Below are 20,381 nucleotides of genomic sequence, written 5' to 3'. Positions count from 1 at the left end.
TTAAAAAAAGAGTGTGTGCGGGTGGCTTTGTTGGCTCCCATAACTGGAGGCCCAGGAGCCCAGGTTGGCTGAGCCAGGGCCTGAAATGATGTCATCTGAACTTTGCCTCTTTCATTTTTCAACTTAGTTTCTCTTCTGCAGAGGGGCAGAAGGTCTGCCCCCACAGACAGCCCCTGATCTACATTCTCCCAGCTCGGTAACCCCCATAGGGGCAGGGGAGGGGCACGAGACCACCTATAAATTCAGGACAGGGTTCTGTTTGGTCCAGCTTGGGTCTTGTACCGAGGACCATGATGGGCGTGAGAAGATAAATGATTGACAATCTGACCAGGATCAAATGAAGTGAGACGGGGCGGCGGGGGTGGGGAGTTCCACTAAAATAAGTGGGGGTGCTGGGAAGGCAAAGAAACGCAGATGATGACAGAATTTGCATTACAGGACATCCCCAATTCTCCCCCTGCCTGTATATCTACACATATTTGTGATGTCACTTTACAGCTCCTCCCATCCAGAGATAAAATCTATTTTCCCCTGAATCTGGGCTGGGCTTGTAATTTGGTTTGACCAGTGTGGGATGAAGTGAAAGTGAAGGCGTTTCAGTCCCAAGGCTTGGCCCTAAGAAGCCTTGAGTTTCCTTCCTCTCTCTCTATCTGCCTCCCCCTGCCCCTCCTCTGCACTGTTGTTGTCTGTCCACTTGTCCCAGCTGAGGGCCCAGACACGTGACAGAGACCTGCTAAGATCCACAAAACCACCGACAGCCCACAGCGGACCAGACACATGAGTAAGCCTTGCTGAGCCCGGCTCCCATCAATACAACTGCCAGTCAACATAGCCCCAGGAACAAAAATAAATGTTCCTTGTTGTGTGTACTCCTGAGGTTTTATGGTTCTGCTATAACATTACTGTAACAACAGATAACTGATACACTCTGTCTCTGTTCTCTGTCTCTTGCACAGCATTCTGCAGGCGAGCTAGGCAGTCCCCCTTCCCAGCCCTCACAACTCTTAGTCAAACAGTCCACATTATACTGTTGCAATTTTTATACTGAATTATAATCATTTCTTGTAATTATTTGTTTCCACGTCTATCTCTTTGCCAATAAACTCTGTGAAGGAAGGACTTTTTTTTTTTTTTTTTTAAATCCTTTTGAACCAAACATTTGGCACAGGTTATGGTAAAGAACAGAAACCGGTTCAACATTCATAGGAATTCTGAGGATAAGGAATGCCACCAAAAAACTATTTGTGAAACCTCTGCTCAGTGCCCAAATCACTAGCCTGTTAGAGTATCTTTACTTATGTGTGGGGGCCATTTGTTTTTCCTTCTCTGTAAACTGTAAATTCATGATTTTGTCTTTCCATTGGGTTATTTCTTCTTACTAGTTTGCAAACGGTTTTTGGTAATATTTTCTGGGTAGGTATTCTTTACCATATCCGTGCATTGAAAATATTTCCTCCCGGTCCGTGAACTTTTCACTTCTCTTACGCTTTCATTGGCGAGCTATCAAACTCTATTTCTGAGTTTTCCTGAGGTTTAACTTTCAATCTTTCCTTTATATTTTGTACTTTTTGTGTTTATTTAAGAATGTCTCCTTGGGGCACCTCAGTGGCTCAGTGGGTTAAAGCCTCTGCCTTCAGCTCAGGTCATGATCCCAGTGTTCTGGAATCGAGCCCCACATTGGGCTTTCTGCTCAGCAGGGAGCCTGCTTCCCCCCTCTCTCTCTCTGCCTGCCTCTCTGCCTACTTGTGACCTCGGTCTGTCAAATAAATAAATAAAATCTTAAAAAAAAAAAAAAAAAAAAAAAAAGAATGTCTCCTTATCCCAGGGTCATAAACATACCATCCTATATTGTCTGCTAAAAACTTGGGAGTTTTGTTTCTCATACTCTAGTCTTTAATGCATCTGGAGCTGAGTTTCGTGTATGGTATAAGGTAGAGAGATTCAATTGCCCCAGTATTATTGAGTGAATATTTATCCTTGCCCCCTCACTTGGGATGCCAGCTCAGAGCACATTTCTGCACAAGCAGGGTCCATGTTAGGTACCTCTCTCTGGCTGTCCTAAGCTATTTGTTGATCCCTCATGAACACACTACCTCCCCATATTTTTAGGATGAGTCACTCAAGATTTTTATTTATTTATTTGACAGAGAGAGTGAGAGATCACAGGTAGGCAGAGAGGCAGGCGGGGGGGGGGGGGGGAGCAGGCGAGCCCAATGCGGGGCTTGATCCCAGGATCCTGAGACCATGACCTGAGCCAAAGGCCAAGGCTTAACTCACTGAGCCACCCAGGTGCTCCTCCACCTTACTTTTTCTTCAAAATTGTTTCAGTTATTTCTCACTATTTTTCCATATACGCTTTATAGTTAGCAAGTTGTAGGGACACACTCTTACACACTGGATTTGTCAGAATTTTGTTTGGAATTGCATTGTATTTCTAGGTTATTTGAGGAAGAATTTGACTTTCAAAATAGAATCTTCTCCATGAACATGATGTGATTCACCATATATTAGATTTCATCTGCCCCCAAGATATATCCCAGAACCCAAAATTCTCACCACTTCAGCTGTATCAGCTGGGTCCAAGCCAACCTGGTAGCCTCCCTCCTGGCCTCTTTCTGCCTCATGACCTTTCCATACTGTACCCAGAGCCATTCTTTCCTTTCCTTTTTTCTTTCTTTCCTTCTTCCTTCCTCTCTTTCTTTCTTTCTTATTTATTTTGTGATTTTATTTATTTGACAGAGAGAGGGAGACAGTGAGAGAGGGAACACAAGCAGGCGGAGTTCCCACTGAGCAGGGAGCCCAATGCGGGGCTTAATCCCAGAACCATAATCCCGGGATCATGATAGGAGCTGAAGGAGACGCCCAGAGAGCCATTCTTTCAAAGACGTAAGTCAGTTCGTGGCCTTTTTAGAGCCTAAAATTGCCTTGTGGCACCAGCGGTACCATACTCCACAATTTGGGAAACACGACTTTAAATGAGCAAATGAGTGAGTGAATGGGTGGCTGCGGACTTTCTGCAAGATCCTGGCAAATAAAGAAACGATCGAGTAGGGCGCAGTCCCCTCGGGGAAACCCAAACGGAAAGCAATGGCATTGGCCTGAGCAGAGAGGGCCTCACAAGGCTGCGAGGATGAAGTTGGGAACTGACCGCGGAGACCGAGAGCGGGGAGGAGCCAGAAGCGAAAGCGCGGGCACGGGGGAGAGCGCGGGGCGCGGGGCGGGTCCGGGGCTCCACGCGGCCGCGCTCCCTGAGCACGGGGACGCGCTCCGAGGGCGCGCACCGGGAGGCGGCGGCGCGCAGGGCCGCTCTGGCTGGAGAAGCGCTTCCGGTGGCGGCGCAGGCGGCGCTTTTCGGGTGCTGCAAGCAGCTCGGGCGGCAGGGAGCGGTGAGTGGCTGGCGGCGGCTCGGGGCAGGGCTGGGTGGGGAGTGCACGGGGAGCCCCGCGGAGGGACGAGGGCCAGGGAGGGGGCGCGCGATTGCGGGCCTGCAGCGCGGAGACACCCCCTCCCCACTTCCCCGGGCGGGAGGTCGGGAACCCCTGCGCCGTGCCGGCGATTCCGGGGCCGGGAGGTGGGGGTGGTCCCTGCACCTTAGGGACCCCTGCCCTCCCGCTGCCTGGTACCTTTCCCGCCTGCAGCAGCCTGACCTGCCTCTGAGGTCCCCCTGAGCGACGTGATGGAGTGCGTCTCGCCCCGGATGGGAAGGGGCTCACCCATCCACGCCCGCACGCGCCCTGCCACGCTGTGCCCGGCGGCCGCGTGACGAAACTCCCCGCGGTGAGGCCACCCAAAATGGCTGCCGCGGGGACAGGCCACCGCGCTACGGGCTGGAGGGGTTGCCTGGTGACCGGGTGTTACCGACCCCCGTGCCCCCACATTCCTAGCCCTTGGCTTCTCCTCCTGGCGCACAGCTGGGCTCCGGGGTTAGAGAGGAGACCACCTGGCCTCTGCCCTGGAACCTGCAGTCTTTCAGGAAAGAGGTGAGAGAGTGGTACTGGACCGGCCTTGCACCTCTCATGCTCTCTTGATCTTTCCCACGTGTCACAGGTCTCTAACCTTCCCAGAATGACAACCATGGCATCCACTAAGTGTATGTAGGTGTCTTAGGTCCATTGACTTTTACATTCTTCCAACCCTGTGAGGTTGTGGGTTTTGCTTTCATGATTTCCATACAAAAGCTGGTGGTACTCAGAGAGGTTGAGTAACTTGCACAAGGTCACACAGTTGGCTGCCTGTAACGCAAAGCCAAGTCTCAGCTTAAATGTTACTTGCTCAAAGATGCTTTTCCTTGACTGTGTTGTCTAAAACTGAGCCCTCAGGCAGGCGTTTTTGGTTAGGCTACCCCTGTGTTTTTTTCTTAAATAGCATCTGTCATCAGTCGAAATTAACTGTTTCCTTGCTGGTTTTTTGTTTTTTTTTTCCTCAGCTTGTGACCAGGGCCAATTTTTGTCTTGCTCACCTATCCCTCACTGCATCCAGCAATTGCCTGTACCCGGTAGACCCTCAATGAATATTTGTTAAGTGCCTGAAAATGCCTACTTCTGAGTGACTTCAGAGCTCAGGCTCTTAACCACTTCATGGACAACTGCCTTCTGAACCCCCACTGCACTTTGTTCGTACTTTTCTCAAACTCATAATCCCTTCTTCTGCCTTGCCCTCTAGAGTTTGACTTGGGCGCCTCTTGGTTTTCTCTTCCATGGTCCATCCCCAGTTTCCAGGCATTAGAATAGGTGGAACCAGGTATGTAAGTAAATAAGGAGGCTTTGTGGCTCTTATGGTGCTGGACCCAGACTTGACATGCAAGATGTATAAGAAGAGAAGGGGAGGATGAGTGGAGGCTCTACCAAGAAGTTCTGGGACCTAAGTAGGTCCTTTCTCCCTTTAGGACTGCAGGTATCTAGCTTGTAAAACAACAATTTGGAAGGAAAGATCTATCTGTTCCTCTCTAGCCTAGGCCTATGTATCATCGCTCCAGGTATGTGTTTAAGGTGTTTTAAGCCAATGGACCTTCAGGACAGGGGCCGTATCTGTGGTTGTAGTTGTCAGAGAGGAACCCGTATAGCAAAGACTGGCTGAACTTCAGAGTCATTCAGATGTAGAATGCTCTTAATACTCTGTAGAAGTTTTATGAAATCTCATGTGGATGGGTAGAGAGGGGTACCACCTGGGAGGAAGCATCCATCCCCCACCCCTTCTTTACTTCCTGGGGAGAAAGCTTAGAGGCTATCCAGAGCAGCAGTGACCCTAAGAGCCTGTCCATCATCCAAACTTTCTGCTGTCCAGTACCTTAGAATAAAATATGGCATCTACCCCCGTCCTACTGTGCAAGCAATGGTCAGATGTATTTAATTGGAGTATAGTCATGAGTGGAACCCACCTTTTATATGAGGTTAAAGGTAAGAAATCAGTAGCAATAAGTCATAAAAAGGTTGACTTAGCTACTATGTGAAAAGTTGATAAGTTAGAATAAGTATCAGACCTATGCATAAATATACAAAGTTCAAAGTTACCAAGTTTTAGTTAGCTATTACTTTGTTACAAAGTAACAAAGTATTACAAAGTAATAGCTGTGTCCCATGTTTTCAGAGACATTATATGTAACCTGATTTGACTCTTTCAAGTGGGTAGTAAAATAAATATTCAACTGAATGCATCCCAAATATTACAGTTTGGTAGTATTTTAACATTTTTAGAGCTGATGCCACCATCTCAAGTAAAAACCAATAGAATTTTAAAAAAAATGGTTGAGAACTTCACGCATCCTAAGTAAGTGATTAAGAAACCCACGCCCAAAGTTGATCTTAAGGCCTGGAATACGGCTGATGATTGCACTGTCCCGGGGATGTTCTCAAGTTAATCCAAGAGTGGATCTGCATTGTGGGGTGGGAGACAGGGTGAGGAGGAAGCCAGCAGGGAGACAGATAGAAGGCAATAATTCTCCATGTTTTCTTAATTCTAGAAAAGCCCCCTGGAATAGAGGAGAGTGTGCAACAGAAAGCCACTGATGAGTGGAAATTCACTTTGAAGGAGTCTTGTTCTTTACCCAGGATTCAGCCTTCTGGTCTATAATTTGATCTCCTGTGTGGCCACACCCATGAGAAAGGAATGGGGTTTGTGGACAACCAGCCCAAAGCCAAACAAATTAGTAAATGGGCTTTTTAGGCTCCTCTAGTTAGGATGATTACCCTTGGCAGCCACATCACCCCTGGCCTCCCACGGATCAGAAGCGTGACAGAAAGACAGACAAGCAGCACTTCTGGGTTCTGCTATCTTGGGGGTGATGCTTGATTTTTCTGAGCAGCTCGACAAATAAGGGGCATTTTCTTGGAGGACTGAAATAAGGATTTCGCATCTCATAATGCCTGAAAAGCCTAGTGTCTGGCACATAATGAGCACTCAGTCCTGTCCCCCAGACAGTGACTTTGGTGGGCTGTTTTGCACCTGCCCAGCCCTAAGTAAGCAGACCAGGGCGACCCGGCTTTCTTACCTCTTTCAAGCCTCTTTTAGAGTTGTGTTAGTCACCAGCAAGTTTCCAGTTTAATAATGTAATTTCCATTGTTAATTTTTAGCCAGGTTTAAAGGTCTTTGTTAGTAAGTCCCTGATGAAAAACACATTCTCTGCTACCTTGTTACCTGCAGAATTTTGGAAGAAAAATTTTTTGCCAATTTAAGCATTTTCTTGGCATGTAGCTGAAGGTCGGAAAATAAAGTTTATCTTAGAGAAAAGTGATTTTCGTTAGACATTTCTGATCATCTTTTTCAGGTAGCTAAGCTCCAGTCCTTTGCTCCCACGACCCCATCACCACCATCTGCACCAGCAGCGACTGCATTTATGGGCAGGACTTCAGCCAGTGAGGACAGAGCTCCCACTCCTGGGAGACTGGCTTGTTAGACGTGTGCCCTGCCTTTGTTTAGCATTTGACAGTTAATAAAGGTTTAAAAGCTGTCCCGTACACCTCAGCTTACTAATCCTACCAACTCTGTGAGCTGACGCTTTCCTCCATCTTGTAGATAAAAATACTGAGGCTCAGAGATGGGAAATGACTCACTCGGTGACATGGCTAGAAGGGAAGTGACAGATCAGGACTCCAGTCCACACTGCGCTTGGTCCAGTCCAGTTCTGATTCCAAAGGTTGTCTGGGTAAGGTGTTCAGAGGACCAGGCCACAGGGCGGGGAGCTAGCCTCAGCAGGAACCTGCCAGAAAGAACAGGCTAAGCCACCAGCCAGGAAGTCATCTAAATGTCCACGCTAGTCCTGCAAGAAGCTCAGTGTCTTCCTCAACCGGCCGGGCATTGGGTCATTTTTTGTGTATTATTTTTATGTTCTTTTCGGCACAATTTTCCCATATTTACCTAATCAGAGGATACTGCTGGTGTACTTCTTAAAAATCTAATTCCTAAGCCTCACCACACTACTGAATCCGCTACTGAATCGGACTTTCCAGGGAAATACTTCCCTGGCCACAACTGCTTCCCCAGCGAGCCGGGTTCTGGAGCCAGACAACTTGGGTTCACACACAGGCGCCCTTCCTCACTTGACCAAGTTCGCTACCCACCCCTGGAAACTACACTGTTGTGAGGGTTGGATGAGGTGATAATACAAGGAAAGCTATCGTATGATTATTAAATTAATGGTTATTATGAAGTAGTATCCGGATTTTGTTGATAAAGATCCGGAACTCGGAGCAGTGGGCTCATGTGTGCGAGGTCACTGCATCATCGCTGGAGCTGGGATGTGAGCTCAGGTCTGCTGTCTCCACAGACACAGTCGCCTGACCAGTACACACCGCTTCCCGCCTTCCCTCCGTCCAGGGATCCCCTGGACGTCCAGCTTGGAAGCAGGAACACAAGCTCAGCTCTCCAGCTCGTTCAGTGAACTTATCTGGAAACGAAACTGATCACCATTGCCTTGCCGGTGCAGAGTTGACCAGCCATGAGGCTTATGTGCGGTGGGAGGTGGGCCTGGTCTTAGGAGCAAGCGGTGGTCTTCACTCTTGCAGAGCTGTGTGCTGACGGTATGACATCTAACCTATCAGGGAGGCAGAAATGCCCTCCCAGAACTGTTCATGAAGATTGTGATGTAGTTTTAAATAATGTCTTGGGGAAAGATGGAGTTCATTAACATTGCCAGCCGGTCTGTACTAGGTCATGCCTTATAAGAGGAAGGTATTTGTCATGGCACTCATTTGGGCTTTAAAAGTTTATAAACTTGGGGCACCTGGGTGGCTCAGTGGGTTAAAGCCGCTGCCTTCGGCTCAGGTCATGGTCCCAGGGTCCTGGGATTGAGCCCCACATCGGGCTCTCTGCTATGCAGGGAGCCTGCTTCCTCCTCTCTCTCTGCCTGCCTCTCTGCCTACTTGTAATCTCTGTCTGTCAAATAAATAAAATCTTTAAAAAAAAATACAAGTTTATAAACTTGGAGTACATGGTGGTGCAGTTGGTTGAGAGGCCAACCGTGGTTTCAACTCTGGTCATGATCTTCGGCTCATGAGATTTAGCCCCAAGTTCAGCTCTGCACTCAGCGTGGAGTCGCTTGGGGGTATCTCTCCCTTTGCCCCTCCCCCCACACGCCTGCTATGTCTCTCTCTAAAAATAAATCTTTAAAAAAAAAAAGATTTTATTTACTTATCTGAAAGAGAGAGCGAACAAGCAGTGGGGAGCGGCAGGGAGAGAGAGATGCTGCTCAGCAGGGAGCCTGACACGGGGCTCAATCCCAGGACCCCGAGATCATGACCAGAGCTGAGAGCAGTTGCTCAACCAACTGAGCCATCCAAGTACCCCTAAAAATAAAACCTAAAAAATAAATAAATAGCTTATAAACTCTGCAACTTGGCTATTAACGGATTTCAGAGCAGGCTTACTCCGTTGAAATAATTTTTTAGAAGAATAGAATTTTGAGAATAGAATAGAATTTTGAGAAGTGTATAGATTTGGATACAGGAGTCATTCAACAAGGTTAGTGATCTGATAACTCAGCTGAATCCTTTATCAGCAGAGTAAAGTGATGGCCATACCCAGTAAGCTCTATGTGTGAAGCATGTCTACAACTTTTTCTGGGGAAATTTAGGTTGCATTCATTAAAATGTTTGGTTTTTTTTCAACTTACAGTTTACTGTGTGTGGGGTCTTTCCAAACCCAGGATCAAATCAGTGCTGGGTACAAGAGAGGCCCTCAGTGAATACTGAATGCATAAAGTAATTTTGCGAATGAATGAATGAACATAAAGACCTGGAGAAATTTATTTTGATGAGGCTCCCTGAGACTATATTTCTGTAAAACCTTAGCCAAGAGATTGCATTTTAAGTTATTTTCCTCCTAAGAGATTATTTCTGTCCCCTTTCTGGGATCAATTAGTGAATCAACATATATAATATGTAAAATAATCTCTTTAGAAATGACTTATTTAAATGCAGTCTAATCCTCTAATGGTTAATGGTCCCAGATAACCACGTCCTGAGTTCATTGTAAGTGATTTTGTCTTTAAGTGATAAAGCCTTGACTATCTTCTAATAGCTAAGTGATATCAGTCAACCACAGAAAACTGTTTAAAAGCTCACTGTTTTTTTCTCTCCTACAAAGAATATTTTAATACCTTTAAAATACAATTTTTTCTTTAAAATTACTCATGGAAAAGATTCTTAAGTCCGAATTAACAGCTCAGCTGGTGAAACTTCAGGAGGCTCCTTAGCTATAGAAGTATATAAGGAGGTCCCCTTCAGCAGCCATCTCCGTGTCAGGTCTCTGTTCTGGACTCTTAACAGACTCCGTCTCCCTCAGCTCCCCTATTCCATCCGTTCAGGTCTTGAAAGCTGAATCTGTTGAACGTCAGACATGTGCCAAGATGATGTGGTGTAAACCATCACATTTGGCTGTTGACCGTGTGCAGTTATCAAACCCGTTGGTAACTGGCTCGTAAGTTCCTGCTGGGGAAGCTCTTCACTGAGTCCCCCCCGTGGCTGTGACGTTCCGCTCCTCCTGTCTCTCTCTTCATAGCCTCTCCAAATTCTTGAAGACCATTCCGCAGTTGCACACAACTGTCGAAGCCTCAGGTAGACACACAAAGGGAGCAGCTTCCCCACTGGTGTCTTCTGATTCTCGACGTGGCATCTTTCACTTGTTTCCGTTGTGATAAAGCCAGTCAATTCACACATTCTTGAGCACATTCCTTGGTGACCTGTGCAGTCTGTCCCTTTAAGGTCTGACATTTTTCCTTACCCATGCTACTGCTGCAATCCAAATGTATTTATGTTTTTCTCTGAGACTTTTTGTTTGTTTAAGAGAGAGGGAGAGAGAGAGGAAGAGAGCATGAGCGACGGGAGGGGCAGAGGGAGTGGGAGAGAGAGAATCGTTAAGCAGACTCCACGTCCAGCACGGAGCCCAACACAGGGGCTCCATCTCACCACCCTGAGATCATGACGTGAGCCGAAATTAACCGACTGAGCCGCCCAGGCACCCCTTTCTGAAACCTTCTTTTGAGTCATACTAGTTCTTGCTCATTCTTGCTGTCCCTGATATCATCATAAAGTTGTATAACATAATGACTTCATCCAGTGTTCTCTGCAGAAATTCCTAGTTGCTGAGTACCTGTTATAAAGCTGCCAGAACCATGTGCTCAACTGTGTTTGAGAACAACTCCCTACCAAGGTATCTGGTCTTTGACCAGGTTCACCCTGGGTGGGGAGGGTGAAGGAGCAAAGCCCAGGAACCTTGAACCTCCAGATGGCCCTGCCTGGCTGAACCAGACTGCAAGGAAACCAAACTGGTTCCTTTCTGTCCACCCCTGGGAACTTGGCTTCTTCCCCACAGAGGTGCCCAAGGTGGCTCTGGCATTTCCAACCCTCTGACCCCCCAGTGTGCGGGGACCAGTGCTGCCCACCAGCCAGTGGGTGCCCAGGACACAGTGGTTTGACCAAGCAGTGACGCCCTTGGCTCAGCCAGTGGATGGAAACAGGGCATGTCGCAGGGACCCCCTCCCACATGGTGGCAAAGTCCCAATGCAGAAACATTCCCCCTGGAGGTGGTGCAGCATCAGAGGCCCAGATACAAAATGAAGCACTCCTGGGGTGCTGATGAGAGGGGTCCCCAGCAGCACCTCAGTGCCCCCTCCCCCAGCACCCTGACTCAATGCACCAAGAGCTATTGCTTGGCCCTCAGAGTGCCCAGGCCTGGGGGGGGGGGGGGGCAAGGGGTAGACGACTGCCCCAGGACCATGGGGGGACCACTCTTGGCTCCACAGTTTAATGTGGAATAGGACATAGATTTTTTAAAGGAAAAAAAAAACGAAAGTAGGACTCTTGATTACAGAAACTGGTTGATTTATTTAGAGTTGAGAAAGTGAATTGTGCTTGATGGTTCATGCATGAAAAGGTTTGTCTAATTGAAACATGGGAGTTGCAGTTCATAATTAAAATTTTACCTGGATTGAGATCAGCTGTCCTTGTAAGAGTGTTAATATGGAATCTCCTGATTAGGCTTTTTTTATGTTTTTTGCAATTCGTAGGGGCAGAGACAGTTTATCGAGGCTAGCTGGTATTCTTATGCCAGTATATAGTGCTATTTTAAATCCTTTCTAAGTAGGGAAAATAGTGCTGTATTAGTTTCCTATTGCTGCTATAACAAATAACCACAAAGTTAGTGGTTGTAAAATAGCACATCATCTTACAGTTCTGGAGGCCGGAAGTCTGAAATGAGTCTGCGTGACTTCTGGAGGCTCTTTGCCTTTTCCAGCTTTGAGAGTCTGCCCACATTCCTTGGCTTACCGCCCCACATCACCCCCATCTCTCCTTGTCTCACTGCTGTTCCTCCAACTCTGCCTCTCCTGCCCTCCTCTTTCTCTGGCAGGGGCTCTTGTGATCACATCAGGCCCACCTGAATAAGCCAGGCTAGTTTCCCAGTCTCAAGATCCGTAACTTAATCACACCAGCGAAGTCCCTTTACCACAGAAGGTAACATATTCACAGTGTGTGGGGCTAGGATGTGCACATCTTGGGGAAGGGGCATACAAGACGCATCACCATAAGCTTTCAGTGTTGGGGTTTGCGTGGGCGTGGCCTGGAGTCCAAAGTTCAGCCTCCTTCCTCTCTTGCTGGGTAGGTAAGTATTCCTTGGGAGCAAGATCTTAGATTCTGACCTTCCTCTGCCGTGACATGTGGATAGTGTTCATAGGGCCCACTGTCATTGAGAGCTGGGATGGGATGTTCTGCCACAGGCACGTAGTAATGGCTTGCACTCTCAGACAAGCATCTAGCCCAGTTCCTCGCCTGTAACACAAACTCCAAACATCCCCCACCTCTCCCCTTTTCCTTTGCCTATTAAAGAAAGACCCCGTGAGGCCTTCAGCCCTCTTGCTCACATGCTCCCGAGTCGCCCCAAGCTCCGTGTCGTGCAGAACTTCACAGCATCAGTAGGAACGTTTACCTTTAGAGGAAAAAGGAGGGCCTCAAAGAGACCGGTTCTGTGCAGGCAATGATTAGTACACTTGGAGGGGCCCGTAGCTAACAGAGAGTGGTAGAGGAGAAGGAGGGAGCTGGCAGACCCGTGCCCGGGAGTGCAGCCTCGCTCTGGACCTGCGGCTCTTCTAATGCCACTGGCACCACTCACGCAACCTGGGCAGGTTATCTCCCTCTCCCTGCACCCCTCCTCCCAGGCCTCTGTTTTCTCATCTGTATGGTACAGATAAAAACCGTGGGTCTTTTTAAAGATCCTATCCAGCTCTTGTGCAGTTAGGATGTTTTGATTTTATAAAGTAACCAGGTTTTAAACCCAGGTCATGTTTGTGGCAACTTGACCTTAATGTTGCTTTCTATTTCAGAAATTGGAGATCGTCTGTTATGGTTTGTTAGATGATGTATGTTAGGCATAAAGGACAAATAGTGATGGGGAGGGTTGTACTTGCAGGGGAGAAAGAGTACTGATCACTCGGTTTTATGAGAACTGTCTGTATCACGTATCCACCAGGGCACGCGGCGATGGCTCATGCCTGAGGGATGGCATAGGCAGCACAGAGAAATGCTGGGAAGGAAGCCGCCCCAGCTGCATGCACGACCACAGCCTGGTGCCCAGACTGCTGGAGGGCCAGGCCAGAGCGCTGGCACAGTCCCACGCCCCGCCTCACGCCGGGCCTGCGGAATCCGAATCTTGAGGCGGGAGATAGTAATTGTCTTTGCAGGGATGAACAGTTCCCCAGGGAGGACGTTTGATGTGTGTGTGCAGTCTCTCCCTGCTTGCTGCCCTCATGGCTCAGAATTCTTAGAACTTGCAAAGACGACCGTTTCTGCAGTGTCCCCCTCCCGTAGACTGTCCCCTTGGGGTCGTATGCTCCTCTCCTCACCATCCCACCAGGGGGAGTCGCCACCTACCAAGGTGTTCTTCCTTTGGGCCAATTGGACTAGGGGAGACCGTCTTGCAGGACACCGTGCTCTCCTTGCTTTTTCTCCTGTTGGTCACTCGTTGTCAGCCTCCTTTGCTGTAACCCCACCCACTGAGTCCCCTCCATGCCTGGGGGGCACTGAGGCATCTCAGCAAGGTGCCGGGTCTCTGCAGATGCCTCTGAAAACTTCTGTTGCTCTCCTGGATATGAATTGGAGTTTTTGTTTTGCTTTATTGCATATTTTATAAGTAACACATGTGATATAGTCTAATACAAAGTTTAGGCATTTCTCATACAATGGCACAGCTCTCTGAGGTCCATTTTATTTCTTGCATCCCTGGGCTTCCTGCCCATGATGGGGATGTGTCCTAATTTGAGATTTAGATGTTTCTGTCACCACAGCTCAGTCAGCCAGAGCCCCGCGGGGACAAACCTGTAGGCCGACAGAGTCATGCTCACTGGCTTCCTGCTTCGAGGGAGATCACACCAACGAGGGAGGAGCTAGAGCTCTTGGAGCATCTTGGAGAGCGGTGGACTTTTGGCGACACTTAGTGAAGTCCTATTCTGATTGGCTCAGACCAGGGCTGGGTGTTAAGGTCTAGGCTGACGTGGCCCCACCGCCCTATTTCCTTGGAAATTACAAAGTTAAGAGAAATGAGGAATGCCGCATCCAGAAACTCCCTCATCTGAGACTCCACACCTACGCAGGAAATCCATACCTCTTTTCATTGTCCAGAGTGGGATGTTTCATTCTTTCTGTTTCCATTTCAAGTAGCAAAGTTCCTAACAGTGTGGGATTATAGAAGAAACGATGTCTCAGTGAGATCAGAAAGCCTTAGTCATTCAAAGAAGGGCAGTGTTAGGACACTTCATAGCTGTGATCTTGGGAGAAGTACGGCTTCCCATTAACCTTGCACCTGACTTTGTGCTTATTGTTCCAGCTGACTTTGCAAGTAGCGGGGCCGATTTTTACTTTCTCAGTTTCACTGACCAGCTGTCTCATGGGTACTGGATTCCTCTCACCCGTTGTCCTAACATGCTCGATTTTGACCCAGTGGGCTAGGATACGTATTAGTTTGAGATTTTGATGAAGTATAAATGACCAAAGTGCTTAGCATCTGCACTTGGCATCATAAGGTACCTGAGAACTTGAGAAGCACTAAAAAATAACTTAGTGGAAAATGACCTGGAAAAGAAAGCTGCTTTTTGAACTGGTATTAGAAACGTAGGGAAGGGAAGCAGGAATAACAAAAGAAAAGCAGTGGTTTGAAGACTTCACAGGGACTCGGTCCTTCAGTCTCCTTAATGTCACACCGAGAGATCTGGTCTAAGGAGATCACCAGCTTTGAGGGAAAAGATCATAGACAAGGATACATTATTTATCATGGTGAAAAACTGAAAATAATTTAGACATTAAAGGTGTTGTCATATACCTAAAATGAATATTTAGTGACATAGGAAATGATCATGAACATGAAATAAGCGCCAAAAAAAGAAAAATCAGGAAGTTAAAATACAGAGTATGATATCAACTTTATTTTTTTATTTAGATGCTATGTATAAAAAATGTCTGCAAGGAATCACCAAAACATAAAGGACGGTTATCTCAGTGTGGCTAACTTATCAAAGATTCTTTTTCTTTATTCTATATTTTCTACAATAAACTTATATTATTCAGAGCATTACCATAAGCATGCATTACAATAATACAGGGCAGTTCTAAAAATAAGTGTGTTTTATCACTCAGAGAAAGAAATTAGTTCCTTTTGGGAAAATAGTGATGGTTCTTAGCTGTAAAATAGGTATTATATGAGGGAGATGATAGGCTACAGTGTTACTTGTATAAGTGGGCTTGTCCGAATGTGTTTTTCCCACCTTGTCCCTGTTAGATTGAGGGACATAACTTTGCATTTTTGATTGGTGGTTTATATGCTGAACAGGCTGACTGAATCTGAGTCTTTTTCTAATTGTAGAATTTTTAGCATGTAACCCTTTTTTGCATAATTAGTCACTTCTACCAGTAGAAGTAACAAATTTAGTAGTCCAGAATGGAGTAGTAGCTTGGCATTGGTTGTTACGCCCAGAAGAGGGATTTCAAACTTTAAACCCTGTTACTACTGATGTTATTTTTAACTTTTTCTACTTCTACTTTTTCTAGAGTATTTCTGGGCTCCCAAAAGTTAAAGAATGATTAAATACCATGTATCTATCAGGAGAAATATGTGGGAAATTATTGAAATTTGGTTACTATCCATTGGGATATATGGACAAAGGAAGTTTTGGATTTAGATTGTCTTTCTGCCACTTATAGCAAAGTTATTTTTATAAAGAGGAATGTACATAAGTCTTTATCTGGAAATTAATGTGACTATAGAGTTTCTAAAATGGGTAGCAACATTGTTAAGTCTTAAGTAGATTTGTCTTTTTGATCCTCTAGAGTCCAGGACGATGTCTGGAGAACTTCCACCGAACATTAACATCAAGGAACCTCGATGGGATCAAAGCACCTTTGTTGGACGAGCCAATCATTTCTTCACTGTAACAGATCCCAGGAATATCCTGTTAACCAACGAACAACTAGAGAATGCAAGAAAAATAGTGCATGATTACAGGTAACCTTCATGATTATGCTTTTTTGATTAGTACGGTAATAGGTCATCATGCTAGCCTGTTGTCTTTTAAACCTTCACTTAGGTTTACAACTTTTCTTTTCTTTTTTTTTTTTGCAATGGAATCATCTTTAACCTCCTCCCCCCGCCCTGCCAAAAAAGAGGAAATAGGAAGACGTGTTTTATCCCCGGAGGCTGAGCCTTAGTGCAGATATCCGGGGTTCACAGTGACCTGAAAATAAGACAGCCATCCCTCCAACTCTTAGATACCGATCTGTGAGGTCCCCTTTCCCAGCACTCTGCCTCCTACTCTCTAGTTCATCCCTGTATCCATAGCCCACCCCCTCCACGTGCATCTTTCTGTCCCCAGATGGAGATAGCACCATGCAGAAAGCAGGTGGTCAGAATTAGAGTAGGTTGGTTGCTTCTGAAATTAAGCCTCAGTGAACAAACCTTGCCGGGAGTGACTCAGATGGAAAGATGCTGTAGCGGGTTTGTAGGTTTGGGCTGTGGTTCATGGATTCAAAGAGCCAGTCGTGACATCAGAGAAGAGCGGTGCTCTAACAAGGCAGCGGTCACAACTGTCTCCATAAAAGATCACATGAGAAATATATTAGGCTTTGTGGGCCACGAAGTGTTTCTGCCCCATAGTTTTCTCAGTCTTTTATTTTTGTTTTGGGCGTTTTTTTAAATTTTATATTTTTAAAAATACAATCTTTTAAAAAATTAAAAGCCGCTCTTAGGAAGTGAGGCAGACAGGCCACAGACAGTAATTTACAGACTCCTGCTCTAGGGGGAGTCAGCCAGGAACTGAGATCTGGAGCAGCGGGCGCTACACCACCCAAAAGGCACCCACAGGCGGGTGTTTGATCGTCATGTGGGTGGTCAGGGAAGGAAGCAGGGCAGTCTGCAGAGTTCGTCATCAGACACTGAGGGTAGCCAGATCTTAGCCCGTACCGGCGCATCAAGAGAAAAGAGCCGAGCGGCAGAACATCTTGGAACCTTCTACCAAAGTACCAAGGAACGGACAGAGGAAGAGCAGAAGCACACATCAGGAATTCGGGAAGGGAGGTGTTCTGTGAATCTGGAACAAAAGCCATAAAGCCGAGAGGTGCAGAAGAAAAGACAAAGGAGTTGAAAAGAAGATGTAAAAGCACTGCAAAGAAGCTAACACTGTAAGAGCAAAACAGGGGCAGTGGGAGGCACGAATTACAGCGCCGGCTCCGTGAAAAAGGAGCAACAAAGACATGGAGAGTAAACCCGAGACACACCTCCAGTAGGGGAGCGCAGAGGTTGGCATGCTTTCCCCGCAGAGGGCAAGGGGGCGCTGTTCTCAGCTTTGCAGCCCATACATTCTCTCGTGCATATCCTTGTTGTTTTTGCTTGTTTCTACAACCCCCTAAAAGTGTAAAAACCATTCTTAGCACACAAGCCATTTAGAAACAGGCCGTGGGCTATATAGTTTGTCAGTTCCCGATAATAGATGGGAAGGTGGAAGCAGATTAGGGGTTTCCAAGAAAGGGGGAAAGCCTCCAAAGGAGCCTGCTTTTGGGGAGATTAAAATATTCCATACCATGACCCTGGAGGTGGCTATACCACTCTACCTTTTCCAGAACTTACCAAGTCATGCACCTAAAATGGGTGACTTTTACTGCATTTAAATTATACCTCGGTAAAGCCGATTTAATTTTTTGAAAAAGGAGATGCTTCCCAATTCATTTGCAAAACACTGATACTATATATGACAGAAGTACACTGAAAGAGTACAGTGGCCCATCTTGCAAATTAATAATGTAAAAATCCAAAATAAAATACGAGCACATCAAATCCAGCCTTTCATGAAAGTATGAACCAGTAGGATTTATTCCAGGAATAAAAAGTTGATTCATTTTAGGACGTCTATCAGTGTAATTTCTCACCTTGAAGCAAGAAAGTTGTGTCTTGATAGATGCTTGAAAGAAGGTTAAATTATCCATGTGTTTCTCAGAAAATAATTGATCGGCTAGGAATAATGTACTGTATTTCTTTAATATGGTAAAGAATACACACCCACCTTAGCAGCCAGCATCACACCAAATAGTGAAAGAGTAGAGCTGAACGTCCCAGACAGTTCTGCAGAAAAGCAGTCCTGTGGAATATTTCCCCCCAACACCAGAGAGGGAGAGAAAGAAAGAAAGAAAGGCAGAAAGCAGAGAAAATAGGAAGGGAGGGAGGGAGGGAAGAAAGGAGAGAAAGTGGCTTCCATAGTCAAATTTGGAAAAGTTTACAGCCCATTCTCTTTTTTTTTCTTAAGATTTTATTTTTACATAATCTCCACAGCCAACATGGGGCTCGAACTCAAAACTCTGAGATCAAGGGTTGCATGCCTCACTGACTGAACCAGGCAGGCACCCCTAATATCTCATTCTTAAGGATGTCATACCCCAATGACTTCCAAAAATTCCAAGAAGTATTAGAATAAATAAAGCCATTAGTCTGTTTTCCCAAACTTGAATATGGGCCTTTTTTCTTTCCCATAACACCTTATAACACTCCCCCAAAAATCTTGCTCTACGAGGCATTTCCTTTAAAGTCAGGAGAAGTCAGGGATACCTTTATCTTTATTATATAACATTGTTCTGGGAGCTCTAACCAATTCAGAAAGACCTAAAAAAGAAGCAAGAGAGGGGTCTGACTGATTTATCAGTGGTGCATGGAATCCTGAATTTGAGCCACATGTTGAGTGTAGACATTGCTTAAATAAATAAACTTAAAAAAAACAAAGACCGACTAAAAAAGATGTACAAATCTTGAAAGCATGAGACAATTCTTTCTTTTGTCTTTTTTTTTGGCAAATGATGATTTTCTCACCAATCAACTAAAAAAACCCAATGGAACAAATAAGAGAATACAACAAGTAGGCTACACGAAAAGTCAACAGTTTCCTGGACATCAGCAGTAATCAATTAGACAATATCATGTTAATACCATCCATAAGACAAAAAATATACATATACCTATATATAAAACATCTGGGAATACATTTTGCCCAGAAGTGTGAAGCAGTTCCAGGCCCACTTGGGGGTGGTCATTAAAAGAAGCTTTTGGTAACTGGGGAAACAGGCAGTAAGTCTGGATGGAAAGTTCTCTCCAAATTCTCTCCAAATCAGTACAGTTTCAGTCCAAATACAATTGTGCTCACCTATAAAATTGAGAGAATAATTCTAAGCATTGTCCGAAAAAAGAATGAGCATAGCTTAGGTTAGTTTTTTATTTTTTTTATTTTATTTATTTATTTGACAGTGAGAGAGCGAGCACAAGCAAGCAGAGTAGCAGGCAGAGGGAGAGGGAGAAGCAGGCTCCCTGCTGAGTAAGGAGCCTGACAAGGGCTCATTCCCAGGACTCTGAGATCATGACCTGAGCCAAAGGCAGTTGCTTAACCAACTGAGCCACCCAGACGCCCCAAGAATGAACGTAACTTAGGCACTTTCGAAAGAGGAGAGACCGCTGTCCTACTAGGCATAGAATAGATTGTCAGTGGGAGGGTGGGCATGGGCCCCACAGTGTACAGATAGTGGGAACTCTATAGAAAGCCCCAGCATCAAGCCCAGCATTCACAGGATCTCAACTGATGGTGACTATAGCATTTCAATCTGGGTGTTAGGGTGGCAGAGCAGCCAATGGTAAAGTCAAGTTAAGCAAGTTCAACATTTTCATATCTTGAGATAAATTCCAAATAAATTAAAAACCTCAGTGACAATTTAAAAAAAAAAAGGAAACAAAAAACCCTGTTACAAAAGTGCAAGACGTAGAGGTGAATATTTGTATAACCCTGAAGCAGGTCAGCCCTTTCTAGGCAAGGACTGCGTTTGTTCCTGCCTGACTACATCAAGATAAAAATGTTCCAGGGAGCAGATAACACAGCTAACAAGATTGGCCCACAGCGGGTCAAGTTGGGTCAAGTTTACACGAGAGCCGCTTTAGCAGTGAGGGTGCTGCCCCCGCCCCCAGGATCAACAGACATACTCAAGCAGAGAAGAAGGACAAAAAACTTATTCACCGCCTCAAAATTTTACATAACTTTGGGCTTAACATTTGTTTCTGATTAATCTTAGAGGCAGGGGAGAGATTTATTAAGGAGATTGACTTCCTCATCCTTTACAAATGGAAAAGATTAGAAGCAATTAAAGTGCCCGGAAGTAGGGATTGGGATAATCCACTATTAGAATCCTGTGGCGAAGACTGGAGCATTTAAAAGGATGATGTGTTAGTTTCCTAAGGCGGCTGTAACCAATTACCACCAACCGAGTGGCTTCAGACAGCGGATATTTGTTCTGTTGCAGTTCTGGAGGCTAAAGTCAGAAATCACGAGGCTAAAGTCAGAAATCACGGTGTCGGGAGAGTCACTGCCCTCTGAAGGTTCT

At 45.9% G+C, this 20,381-nt stretch overlaps 1 protein-coding gene across 3 annotated transcripts in view; it reads left to right on the top strand.

Annotated features, from left to right (window-relative positions):
* The first annotated feature begins 2,866 nt into the window (after positions 1 to 2,866).
* The window catches only part of SFXN1 (sideroflexin 1), a 37,154-nt gene continuing 19,639 nt past the window's right edge, over positions 2,867 to 20,381 (top strand). Inside the window, exons 1-2 of one of the 3 annotated variants that reach the window (XM_045999499.1) lie at positions 2,867 to 2,886; positions 15,807 to 15,981. In XM_045999499.1, coding sequence (XP_045855455.1) covers positions 15,818 to 15,981 — 164 coding nt within the window. In that variant the 5' untranslated portion in view covers positions 2,867 to 2,886; positions 15,807 to 15,817. Of the gene's footprint in view, positions 2,887 to 3,254; positions 3,387 to 10,623; positions 10,645 to 15,806; positions 15,982 to 20,381 lie in introns of those variants that run through there. The other 2 variants (XM_045999497.1, XM_045999498.1) reach the window with 2 other exon arrangements.

Source organism: Meles meles, chromosome 3 (genome assembly GCF_922984935.1).
Source record: "Meles meles chromosome 3, mMelMel3.1 paternal haplotype, whole genome shotgun sequence".
In the NCBI taxonomy this organism is placed as follows: Eukaryota; Metazoa; Chordata; class Mammalia; order Carnivora; family Mustelidae; genus Meles; species Meles meles.
This window is presented reverse-complemented; position numbering and strand designations above follow the sequence as displayed.